We start from the raw sequence: 13,627 nt of genomic DNA on the forward strand, positions 1-13,627 counted from the left end.
TATAGTGCATGTCTTTGGACTGTGGGGGAAACCGGAGCACCCGGAGGAAACCCACGCAAACGCAGGGAGAACATCCAAACTCCACACAGAAACGCCAACTGTAACCAGCGACCTTCTTGCTGTGAGGCTACAGTGCTAGTCACTGAGCCCCTGTGTCACCCCTATTTTATTATTTTTATTATAGAATTATTTATTTCTTAATTATTTAATTTTTTTTTTCTTTCTTTCTTTTATTCTAACATGTTTTTCTTAATACAATATTTGATTATTTATTTCATTCTTATTTTTATTTTTGCAAACATTTTTGGACACTCCATTTAGGCAACTAGAAAGACAGATTATAAAAATTAATTCTCACAGAACATTTAATTCGGTTCATGCTTATTTCTATAGCACTTTTACAATGTAGATTGTGTCAAAGCAGATTAACATAGAGGTTTTCAGTTAATTGAAACTGTGTCAGTCCAGTTTTCAGAGTTGAAGTTCAGTTCAGTTCAGTGTGGTTTAAATTTCACTGCTGCAAGTCCAAACACTGAAGAGCAAATCCATCGATGCGCACCTCCACAAATCCCAAACCAAGGAAGCCATTGGTGAGGAACAAACTTCACTAATTGACGAAAGAGAAGGAAAAAAAAAATAAAACTTTGAGAGATACCGGGCTCAGTTGGCCACGACCACAACATGCAATGTAAAGAATGATGTAAAGAAACACAGAGTTTAGGAGAAATTTAGAGTAAGTAAAATCTGTTGTTTAAAGCATAAAAAACTTAGAGTAACTAAATGACAGCTCTTTAAACTGATGATAATTGAATGTGGTATTGTTAATGATACTAATTCAAATAGTGATGTTATGTGTTGTGTTGTTGTGGTCAAAAATCTTTATTATGAAAATCTCTGAAGTAGCCTAAGCAAAATAGCTACTGGTGAGTCATGTAAAGTATCATAGATAATTTATTATCAGCTTCATTAAATTGTTTTTCTCTCTCTCTTTCTGAATGTTTCCTCTGCAAATGTGTTGACGCATGTGTACTAACCATCGCGCGTGCGTCCTCTTCCATGTTGCCAAATCCGCTTATTACGCGCATTCTAGCCTTGTGCTTCACTGGTTAGGTTTTGCGCATGGATTTGGCATTGTATATGTCTGCATTATGCAAAACTTCCCAGAATAAATTGACGGTTTTCATATTTTTCTAGATCCACCATACAAATATGCTTATTTCTAAAGCTTGTATTACATTTTTGTTTATGCTTATTAAAATAAGACTAAAATATTTTGTTTAGATCATAGACTAACAAAATAAGGTTTAGATGAAATACTGCCTATAGAAAATCATCAATCATTATAATCACAAATCATTTGTGTGTTTCTGTGCTACTGTTTAAAAAATGTTAGCGTTGAAACAATTATTGGGCAGTATTTGTTAATCCATAAATGTTACTTTCTATAGTTTTATTCAATAAACATAAATAAGATTAAAAAAAACAGGACAGTGTTGTGGTGGGCAAAAATGTGATGTTTCAAACTAGAGCTGCACAATATATCACTTTAGCATTGATAATGTGATGTGTGAATCAGCAATAGTCACATCGCAGGATCTCAAAAGATTTCAAATTAATTTAAACCATTTGGACACAAGAGATTATAACATTTTTCAGCTTTAACAATTAGATTAGATTCATTTGATTGAGTTTACATGTTTATAAATCGAAAAAAGGGTATATAAATGATATATTTATATACAGAAGACCCTGTTATTCGCATCACAGCAAGAAGGTTGCGGGTTCGAGCCTCGGCTGGGTCAATTGGCGTTTCTGTGTGGAGTTTGCATGTTCTCCCTGCATTCGCATGGGTTTCCTTCACAGTTGAAAGACATGTGGTACAGGTGAATTGGGTAAGCTAAATTGTCCGTAGTGTATGCGTGTGTGAATAAGTGGTGGATTGCAAATGCTGAATAAGTTGGTGGTTCATTCTGCTGTGGCGACCCCAGATTAATAAAGGGACTAAGCTGAAAAGAAAATGAATGAATGAATATTACATTTCTATATCTCAATACTGTTATAACTTATATTAAATTTTTATCTTTGTTCTATTGTTTTCATCTGTGCTTTAAATTATATTATTTTGTGTATTTTGAATAATTGTGTATATTTTATTCAGATGCACTCCCCTACAAAATCATCACAATCACTGTAAAATTGTGAGTTTTTTTTAAAATTTTTTTAAAACAAAAAATTGCAATATAATTTTTTTCCCAATATCTTGCAGCCATATATCGAACTCAGTATTATCCTAATTGCATTTCACACATCCATTCATTTTGGCTTAGTCCCTTTATTAATTAGTGGTCGCCACAGCGGAATGAACTACCAACTTACCCAGCATATGTTTTACGCAGTGGTTGCCCTTCCAGCTTCAACCCAGCACTGGGAAAGCATTTCACACATATTCATAACATTTATTTTCTACAGTACAGATATGAATGAAAAATCTAATTCAGGATTGGAGTCCTTTGCATGATAATCTAGTCTAAACTGTTGTTCCTGGTTGTAAAACATTGAAAACGCTTGGTAAATATAAGTGTTTTGTGTTTTTATGCTAATCGATCAACCCCCCACAAAGAAAGCATAAAAAATAGGTCGGTTGTTTTGAGCTTGTTTTTCAGAGCATTTGCGTGTTTTCTCCTGCGCAATCTGGCAACCCTGGTCCGTTCCTACTGTAAACAGCGCTGAGAGCGTCGCTGCACTGGAGTCTAGGGGAGAGACAGGCACGGGTAGAAAGCTCCGAATAAAGAGGGCGTAAAAGTTTGAAGAAAAGCAAGACTGTGATAGAGGCGGGAGGATATTAAGAGAGTAAGTCAACTTCTCGTGGTTCTTTTCTCGAATCAACTCGATGCAGTTTTGATGAAGCATAATACATTTTAGCTGCACTGCTAATGCTGGAGCCCATTGGCCTGTGTATTTCACTTGGCCACTTGCCAGTCAACTGATCAACAAGCTCTAAATCAGATCATGTTGTAGTGCATAAACCCTGTGTTTCGCTACTGATCCTGGCTGATGAAGTGCATATTAAAGCTGACAGTGACAAACAAAAGTAGCAGAAATCAAGCCTGGCTGCGAGTCCGTCCCGAAAATGCGAGAGACGCACAGATCCGCTGCACAACAGGCCTCGAAAATATTTCTTTTAGCTATTCACATAAACTAATTCACATTTAAAAGAGTACGTCCCAAACATACGCGTACGTGTGCTGCACGTGTGAGGAAATGGAGGCGTAGCTATCAAGCTGAGGGGGGTTTGAGGAACAGTCCTTCACCAGTTTGATGATGACCAAACAGGTTTTCAAGTTGATCTGCACAAATCAAAGTGCATGTTTGTGTCGCCTATGTAAATTCGATATATGCATATAAATCACGTTATATATACGTTTTTATGTTAGCAAGAGCAGCTGTCCCTGTTTAGTTGGGGGCGGTTGCTGTTTTTGGGCACTCAGAAGTGGCCCTGCTGTAGAGCATGGTTAACAAATACAAAACCTTTGCTACTTCAGCTATGAAAATCTGAACAAGTGCAGAGAAAATTATCATCAGTTATCAAAGGAGATGCTGTTATAGGTTTCAAAATGTTCATTCATTCATTCATTTTCTTTTCAGCTTAGTCCCTTTATTAACCAGGGGTCAGCACAGCGAAATGAACCACCAACTTACCCAGTTAATTTAGCTTATTCAATTCACCTGTACCGCATGTCTTTGGACTTGTGGGGGAAACCGGAGCACCCGGAGGAAACCCATGCCAACACTGGGAGAACATGTAAACTCCAAACAGAAATACCAACTGTCCCAGCCAAGGCTCAAGCCAGCAACCTTCTTGCTGTGAGGCGACAGCACTACCCACTGCGCCCCCACGCCGCCCGGTTTGAAAATATCTACATTCTAAAAATTCATGGTAAAATAAAGTAATATTGGTTTTAGGGCTGCACACAATATATCGTTTCAGCATTGATATACCATTCACCATGGAAGTCCGCAATAGTCACTATGCAGGGATCTGCAATGTAGTTGGGATAACAGTTGACATTACAGTTAACAACATAGTGGAGTCACTTCAAATTTTAACCTTATTATTTAATATGTGTTTTAAGACCTGTGACTGTCATCATTTCAAACTAATTTAAGTCATTTGGGCACAATAAATTAAATGTTTGTAGCTTAAACTTGCATCATATTGTATTATTTATATTGCATTATATTATAACATTAAATTTTTCACTCAATGAAAATGATTAATTGTTGTTGTTATTATACAGTGATTTATTTGTTTTTTTAATTTCTGTTTATGAATTATGAATTCTTTACAAGCTATTCAAGTCATCCAGTCAAATTGCATGTATATTGCAATATATATTGCAGTAAATTAAAATATTGCAGTGTCAGCTTTTTTCAATACAGAGCAGCCTAAATTCACTTTATGTAGGGTGCAAATTATACATTGACGATTTTAAATAAACCTATTAATGGATGACCATAGAAGACTTATTTTTTATTTTACTGTTTTAACTTCGATGTGCAAGCAAAGGTATAATAAAATACAAACTATGCATCTAGTTTTACGGACACCTACAGTACAAATGCCATTTTTAAAAGAAACATGTTTTGTGAACACTTATGCTGTCAGTTGGAGCTTTAGATTTGCCGGTTTCAAATTGCTGAATTAATATTTTTGGCACAAACTTGCAGTCACAATGGTATGGAGCATTACTGGGGTGGTCAAATATGTATACTTAAGTCAGGGGTCTCAAACTTAAATTGGCGTAGGGCCATATCAGTGATTGTCAATTCATAGGAGGGCTGTTTTAACATTCAAGCACTAGAAAAAAAAATGGAAACCTTATGTGATTGATGCACTCAGAGATTCTTCCCCAGAGAATATGCAGTCAAAGCTTCTTCTTTTTGTTTCTTATTGTACATATTGAGGGGGTAGTTTAAATTACTATGAAAATACTACAATTTAATAATAGACATAATAATAATAACAGTAATTATTATTATGGCCCAATCAATTGTTGCTTAGCCAAAAGTTAAACAGATAGCGTAAGACAGCAGAAAGCAGATTGGGTAACTTTAGTGACTTTACTGGCAATTGTTCTTCTCAACCCATTTTTTGGGTCAAAACCACAAGTGGCTATATGTGACTGCACAGCAATGATAGTAATTAAAATATATATGTTTTGGTGGGCCGAATCTCGTTATATTTTTGACATCATTTGCAGGCCGAAGGGAGGAGGGGGGCTGCAAATGGCCCACGTGCTGGCAGTTTGAGACCCCTGATTTATGTTTTATTTTAATTATTAATATTATTGAAGATACAGATCAGAGCAAACTATTTCTTAACTATTAAAGACCCCCCATACATCTTGTTTTGATGTCCTTCGGAGGGGAACAAGCATTAATTAGGGGGGGTCTGACCCCCAATCCCCCACTGTAATTTGCACCCTGGCTTTGTGTACAATATAACATGCTCTGAATAGGGTACTGCGTTTTAAACGTCCTCCCTCTGTAATTCACACAAACACACTGTATAACTCATGGTTGAATGTAAAAATGATAATGATGTAAGTAGTTATATAGATATGCAGTAAATATGCAGAAAGCACACATATTGTGCTCAAAATTGGCCTAAAATACAGTTTTTATCCTAATAATAAATAGTGAGGAACGTCCATTTCCAAAAAGACAAGCATAAACATGCTTACTTCATATCTATTCTGTTTCATAATGTTTGTTATTACATAATACTCTTTTGATCTGATTGTAAGAGTAATTATTTACTATTTACAATGACATTTTCACCTCTGAACTAAAAAGTGTCCCATATTCCATTTTCATTAAATGTATGCTTATTATCTTTTCTTTTCTAGGTAACATCAGCAAGTGGTGACATCCTCCCATCTCTCCCCTAGCTCTCTCATACACGCAGACACCGTCACCCATTTCAAATGTGCCTCTTCTAACAGTCCCATCAGCATTATCTAAACCAAGTTCTCATTACCAAAGAGTGCTATCCTGAAAAACACATTTCATAAGTGCATACATTTACATACGCCAGCATTTCAACATTCCAAAAAACAGTTCAGCAGAGCCATATTTGATGCATAAACACATCATGGCCTCTGTCGCCAAATCCTCGAACCCCGAGATCCCCGATAATCACAAAGAGTGCTGGTTGGCGCTGCTTGCTGCCGCTGAGGCGTACGGTCAGACGTCTGGATGTGATTTGGCCATTCTGACTGCGTATAAAAAGTTCCATGCGTCCGGGATTGAGGTGGAAGGACAGAGGAATCATGAAGGAGGCGGGACGTCTGGAACCAAGAAGTTTGATTATGAATATCATGTATGGGGTCAAGGGGCGTTGGCTGAGTCATCACGGCGATACGTGGATGACATTGCCGTTCTGCACTCCACCACCGTATTGATGGCACAGAGACACACACGGATGAATACAGACGAGGGCGGAGCCAAACTGGGCGTGGACATGCCATCTGATAGGCTGGTTAGTGGTGATTTGTTACCATCCTGCAGCAGGGAAACCAAAAATTATTTAAAATTATTTTTATTTGAAAACCAATAATTATTATAATTTTTTTAAATGCATAATAGATTATATGGGTAAATAAAATAAAAGGTTAATATACATATAAATAGCATTTCCTTAATCCTTAACAGTAAATTAAAAATGTGACAAATTTTGATTTGAGAAAAAAAATTTAAAAATATTTTGGGCCATGCCAAATTTTTTGGGGTCGCCACAGCGAAATGAACCACTAACTTATCCAGCATATGTTTTATGCAGCGGATGCCCTTCCAGCTGCAACCCAGTACTGGGAAACACTCAAACACACACAAACACACACACATACACAACGGACAATTTAGTTTATTCATTTCAGAAATTCCAACTGACCCAGCCGAGGCTCGAAACAGCGACCATCTTGCTGTAAGGGCGACAGGGCTACCCACTGCGCCACTGTGCTGCCAACACATACAATTATGATTAAAATCATTTTTGGTTTCTCACTTGTTCCTTTAGGGTGTGTCTCAATCAGCACCCTAGTTCAGGTGTCAGTGCACTGATCAGGCATTTTAAGTGCTGTCTCATTCCACCAGTGCACTTATACGTTCATGCTCTGAAAAGTCCAACATCAATATGCACTATGTGGCCTTAACGGAAGTTCGGAGCGCAAAATATGAATTGCATGACCCAAATCATCAAATGTAATAAACGACGAGAGACGTTTTTCTATAAACAAACTATCATTCATTTATAACATAAACGAACATAGCAAGGTAAGTTAGGAAAAAACTAGCAAGCATTTATAATCGTTTAATCGTTGAATTGTTGCTGGTATATGAAACAATCAAATTATTAAGCTATAATGTACTTTTAAAAACATATTAAATTCATAAAAATTATTAGTTCTGCTTTAAACTTCAGTTTTGGTGAGGTACTATGTGAACATTCTCATTGTGTGTGTCTCAATGTATAGTAAACCAAGCTCATCACTGTTCATACCAGTGCCTGAATTTGTGCACGCAACCTACGAGTTCCCAGTTGCAAAAAAAGACCGATTGCAATAGCACACATGTCGTGTTGTAGGATGCTAAATTCGAAAATAGAAAACGTAACTTTTACCATACTCCACACTACTTTTAATGCCAACCGCAGACGTCTTTGGCTAAAAGGGAACTGAATGTGAGGAATATGGTTAATTAAACTGCGGACACTGAATGCTAAGAATGAAATGTAAAAATCTAAGTTCACATACCCTGATGTACAGGTACATTCTGATGTCAAAATGCAGTTGTTTTGCTTGTGATGATTACCCAGGCCTTGTATAGCTACGTCTTATTTCCTTGTCTTTGGCTAGGCAGAATCTCGGTTTTTAGCACTACAAAGTTTTGAATCTGGTAATCATGGAGCATTATTTCTTGCACATGACCACACAGAACAGCATTGTTGGCATCCAAAGACTTGTAGATCTTTAACTTCTCTCTTGTAAAATCACTTGGAATTTCAATGAGATAGTTGTATATTTCGGGCCGGATGCTTAGCCATTTGGTCTTATTGGATATCCATTGGGAGGGTGCTATCGCAAATGGACCTGTCAGATGAATGGCGCTCACTTTAACATTCATTTTGTCGAATAACTGTGCTCATCACTGGGTGACAAGCTGTTATAATACACTGTCTGAAAGCATTGTGTAAATAATATATATAATATGTAATTAACATAACTTATTTCTAAGACAACAACAAACTCTGTACCGCATCGGATGTCATTCCTTCGTCTCTGTAAATGCTAGCGATCCTGTTTTTTTTTCTGCATCCTCGCTGCGCGCACATCCTGAATGTTTACAAACCGATAATTCGTCTAGTCACATCGCAAGTGTTTTTCAAGGCCTGTGACTGTGTGATGGATTTAAAAGCATTCAGGCTGAAGAAATTGTATTATTTGTAACTTTCGACAAATAAATAACAATTTAATTGTTTATAAAACAAAGACTATGCGGTTTTCTTTTACAATTGATTATTCAATTATTAATACCTCAATACAGTTCGACAACTCTAAAAACAACCAAAATCTGTTTATTTAATATGTATCTTTTTCTGTATTGAATTTGTCTATGCTTGTAGATTGTTTCTTATATTTTATGCATATTCACTCTCCTACAGAATTATCCCAATCAATCTAAAATGATAAATTCTTTCCAATCAGTTATTCAACACAGTTATTCTCATTAAATTGTGTTTCTATCGCAACATATATTGCAGAATAAAAAATATTACAATGTTGAATACTTCTAATATCGTGCAACCTATATAATATGAAGCATGCTTGATTGACACACCTTATCATTTTACAGCCCTTCCACACCAAGAATAACTATAATCATAATACTTAGATTAACAAGTTTTTTTTAAACACAGATAATAGATTTTGTTCGTAAAAAAAAGTGTTTTCGAAGATATCATTTTACTGTCCCACCATTATTATAGATGCGTTGTGGACTCATTCATTTAAATTTACGTAGTTTTCAAAATATTATTATCGTCTGTGTTGTAAACATGCCCTTATGGTATTCTTTCTTTAAAGAGCTTGACTGGAGATGGAGTTGGGACTGTTAGTCCGAACATGAGGCTCTATTCTCAGAGCTACCCGTCCATCTACAGTTCGGCTGCTGCTGCTGCTGCCATTGGCCTGTCAGTCGGTCAACATGGAAACGGAGAGCGTGACAGAGAGAAAGCTGCGATGGAGGAACGCGAGAGGGCAAGAGAGAGAACAGAAATAGTGGACTTGGAGGAAGAAGATGAAGACGATGAGGAAGAAGATTTGGATGGAAGGAGACGTAACCTGAATGAATCGGCAGGTAAATTGAGCTTTGTTTCCTCATCGGAGGAGATGTGGGTTGGCATTGCTGAAGGTCATTCAAATTCAACTGTGTTTCTCAGGTGTCTTCTCAATGGATGAGGACTCTCTGTCCCGGGACTGTGAGCCCTTCTTTGAGTCTGATGGGGAGGAGGAGAGCACTGATGGTGATTTATTTATATTGTTAATAATACTATTGTTATTAATATAAAAATGAAGTAGGGCTGGACGATGAATCGAAAAGTAATCGAAATCGACATTCATGACGCCTAATTTTGAAATATTTACTTGAAATAATAATGGATTATTTTTAAATAGTAAAAACAAGCATATACAATATAAATATACTTTTTTTTAAAGATTATTATTTTTCAGCATAGACTTTGGTCTATAATGAGATGTTGTTAATGTTTTGATAGATAAATACAAAAAAAAAGAAAAGATACATTGACAAAACATTGAAAACAAAAGAAAACATTGGGCAGCACAACTGTTTTTCCCATTAGCTATGTTTCCAACCACACTTTTTTATGCGCATTTTGGTTGTGCTTAAAAAATCGTCTGATGGAAACACCAAGGTGCGCATAAATTTTGAAAATGCGCATTAAAAACATGCGCATAACTGAGTAGGATAAACTTTTTATTCGAAAAGAAAAGATGCGCTGAAACTGCGATGGAAACACTTTTACCGAACAAATTCCAGTATGTGCATTAAAAAAGATCATGTGATTTTTGTTATAAGAGATCATGTGGTAATAAAAATGTGAATGGACGAACTAGCGGGCTGAACACATTGTAAAACATATGAAATGTTGTTTTGGTCGTTCAAAAATGCCGTAACCGTTTCAGTATTGGTGTTATTATATTATTAAATACCTCCAGAGTCAATATAGCGTGATCACTATAGCGCCTTTAAACACCACCACGCGTTCATTGCGTGTCGGCATTGTTTTCTGAGGCACAAGTAATTTATTAAATAACGAAAAGATTGACGCAGCTTTTCCTACTGCAGCAAATTCCGTTTTTACCGTTCAGGAAGTGATGATTTTGCTCTCTTTCACTCGTTGAATGGAAACGCTGCTTTATTCGCACGTCTTTTATACTATAATCGAGTTTTGCGCATACATTGAATTTGCATCTTTGGATTGAAACATAACTAATGATGATGGTATAAAATGTTTCTTAAGCATCGAATCAGCATATAAGAAAGATTACTGAAAATTCAGATTAAAGATTACATTTAAATCTGAAAACATTTATAATTCTTCACAATATTCAATTCAATTCAATTCACCTTTATTTGTATAGCGCTTATACAATGTAGATTGTGTCAAAGCAGCTTCACATAAAAGGTCACAGTAAATAGGAACAGTGTAGTTCAGTTTGTAGTGTTTAAGTTCAGTTCAGTTTAGCTCAGTTCAGTGTGGTTTAATAATCACTACTGAGAGTCCAAATATTGAAGAGCAAATCCAACGATGCGCAGCTCTACAGATCCTGAACCATGCAAGCCAGTGGCGACAGCGGAGAGGGAAAAAAACTTCACTAAAGGCGGAAGTGAAGAAAAATATTGCTGTAAAATGTCTTTCAAAAGCTTTTAAAGAGGTCTTGCTTATGAAAGACAATCTCTAAAATATAATATCTGTTATAGTACCAACATATGCAACATTATATAAAAATCCTCTTTCATTAATCTCAATAGATCGGAAAAATGCATTAAAGAAGTAGAAGTGCTGTATGAGGAAATAACACGGTGACTCACCATGTACTGTACTAAGTACTGTTTATAGAGATGATTATCTGAGGCTCTGTTGCATAAATGTGTTTTATTGCTGTCCTCCATTTATTTATTTCTGCTTTATTGCTGTCAGGCTCTCTGAGTGAGGAAGCACCTCCGCCTCCTCGTGGGTTGGCAATGGGTCACCTGGCGTCCCGCTCCTCCAACCCCATGTCAATGGCTCGTTCATTGCCTGTGTCAGTTCCAGTGTGGGGTTACAGGAACAATCATGCCCCTCAGGGAGACTCGCACAGTGGAGAACGGGTAAGTTACATGTCCTCTACGTCTATCTTGGACTATATTTAGACGTCTATTAGATTTTCAGCCAAATTTACCTGTAAGGCAAATGCCTGGATGTCTATTAGACGTCTTTAAACAAAAAACTATTTGTCTCGTAGTCTTTTTGTCTCATAGTCATGTCTAAGTATCTCATTTAATACCTTGTGTTGATTTCAGGTGGGCTGTGCAGACCTGGACCACATAGCTGCCAGTATGAAAGCCCTACTGGTCCCAGGAGCCACCGACGGGACGGAGATGTTCGGAGCACTGCCTCGGCCTCGTCTAAACACGGGCGACTTCTCTCTCAAACACTGAGAGGGTGAATGTGTGCATATGTATGAACGACTGACTTACAGACTGAGCGTGCATGAGAATGACAGGTGAGCTCGCTTGTGTGCGTGAAAGAAGTGAGTTGAACCGAACTGGAGAGTTTCAAAGAATGTTTTTTAGCAAAGACGTTGCCAAAATCTGAAGCTTCTCCTGCATATCATTATTAGTATTTCTATGGCGTTTCAAGTGGCTAAACCTTTTACCAAACCTTCACATCTGCAGCAGGAGGAGGAGGAGGAGGAGGAGAGGTTTGATCAGCATGTCTTAATCGGGACAATTTCTTGTGGTTGTGGCAGACTTTAGTTACGTAGTGCATTTCACTGAGAAACACTAACAAACATCATTTCATTACTAATCACACGCAGTAAATGATAGATTTACTGAAGGTAAATGAGCTGATTTACACCACATCCGTCACCAGAGGAGCGTTTTACGTTAACAGACACTACATGTACTTGGATGTATAGACTGCTGAGTTCAGATGTGGATTCAGTAGATTTAATGATGTCACTCTCTGCCTGCGTTAAATCTCGTTTATTTCAGAAAGAGTTTCAAAGAATTTCTAAAGCTAAAGGACAATAAGCTTTTAAAACACCAATGTTATAAAATATTCATCTGCAAATTTCATTTTTTCTGCATTCTTAGTGATTTAATGTGCTGATAATGGATATAAATGCCTACGTGCGAATTGTTGATTAGTTCGATGACTTCTCTGAAAAAGTTTTTGCTAGATTGAAGGATATGTCAGGTTTGAGGGTTTTCAACACTACAGATGTCAACCAGCTATGTGTTTATCTTGATTATTTCACAACTGTTCGATGTTGAAGTAAATGCGTTTTGAATAAACATCTTGTTTGTTGTTGAATTCTGCTCCTCGTTTTACTTGACTTTAAAAGTTCTGAGTTTTTGTTTTGTTAAATATCTTGCGGTACATAGATATTTACGTTAGATGTCATTGGTGCTACTATTGGTGTCTATTGGAAGGACTCCGTCAATAGAGCCGCCATTTTAGTACAGGGTAGCGCTCCTTTCAAATGTATGTGGGACCAAGGTGCAGTGGAGGACTGGCCGTCTAGAGCCACTGATATATATACATGTATCTATGATCGGGAGTTTTCCTGGTGGTCAATATGCAAATATTTTTTTAAATTACGAAAATTATCACTTAACATCACTTTTCTACATCAATTGATAAGTAATCGTACGGACATTCCTGACAAAGAACAGGTGTTTGTGTGCAAGGAAATGTATTATCCTCCCTCCCTGTTAAATTTGATCTAATCCATGTCCAGGAACGCACCCACTCTCCTGCTTTCACTTCTAATTCTGATGGAGGGAGCGATTCGTTTGTTAAAGAGCCCATATTATACATGAAATAGGGTCATATTTAGGTTGTAAGGGTCTCCAACAACAGTCTAATATGCATGCAAGGTCATAAAACACTTTGATGGTCTTATAACCTGCATTTATTTTTACCTAATTATACCAACGACTCCCATATGAATCGTTCAGCGATTCATTTGTTCCCAACCCCCTCCTCAGCGCGAAGCTAATCTGCGCTGATTGGAACGATGACAGCCTGCTGCGATTGGTCGACAGTGACAGCCTTCAGCACGAGACAGAGTGAAATGCCCAGCTGGTAATCAACTATATAAAAGTAGTCACAGTGCACACGCGCTTCATAGTGTAAGGCTTTTTTCACACACACACACAACCCTCCTCAGAAGAACTGGGGAGATCGACACGAGTCTCTCTCTCTCTCTCTCTCTCTCTCTCTCTCTCTCTCTCTCTCTCTCTCTCTCTCTCTCTCTCTCTCTCTCTCTCTCTC

General features: G+C 37.2%; 1 protein-coding gene across 1 annotated transcript; it reads left to right on the forward strand.

The window, feature by feature from the left end:
* Nucleotides 1-2,713: 2,713 nt before the first annotated feature.
* akt1s1 (AKT1 substrate 1 (proline-rich)) lies at nt 2,714-12,664 on the forward strand. Its single transcript, XM_056453588.1, has 6 exons — nt 2,714-2,850; nt 5,910-6,541; nt 9,144-9,417; nt 9,500-9,583; nt 11,285-11,454; nt 11,647-12,664. The coding sequence occupies exons 2-6, from the start codon at nt 6,140-6,142 to the stop codon at nt 11,782-11,784; spliced, it is 1,068 nt and encodes a 355-aa protein (XP_056309563.1). The 5' UTR covers nt 2,714-2,850; nt 5,910-6,139; the 3' UTR covers nt 11,785-12,664.
* The last annotated feature ends 963 nt before the right edge of the window (nt 12,665-13,627 follow it).

The sequence above is a fragment of the Danio aesculapii genome, chromosome 3 (genome assembly GCF_903798145.1).
Source record: "Danio aesculapii chromosome 3, fDanAes4.1, whole genome shotgun sequence".
NCBI lineage: Eukaryota > Metazoa > Chordata > Actinopteri > Cypriniformes > Danionidae > Danio > Danio aesculapii.

Excerpts from the sequence above, each read along its gene's own strand:
- akt1s1 (XM_056453588.1), top strand. The coding sequence starts at position 6,140 with ATGCATAAACACATCATGGCCTCTGTCGCCAAATCCTCGAACCCCGAG. Across the intron at positions 6,542-9,143 it reads ACATGCCATCTGATAGGCTG|AGCTTGACTGGAGATGGAGT; the intron begins GTTAGTGGTGAT and ends CTTTCTTTAAAG. Across the intron at positions 11,455-11,646 it reads ACTCGCACAGTGGAGAACGG|GTGGGCTGTGCAGACCTGGA; the intron begins GTAAGTTACATG and ends TGTTGATTTCAG.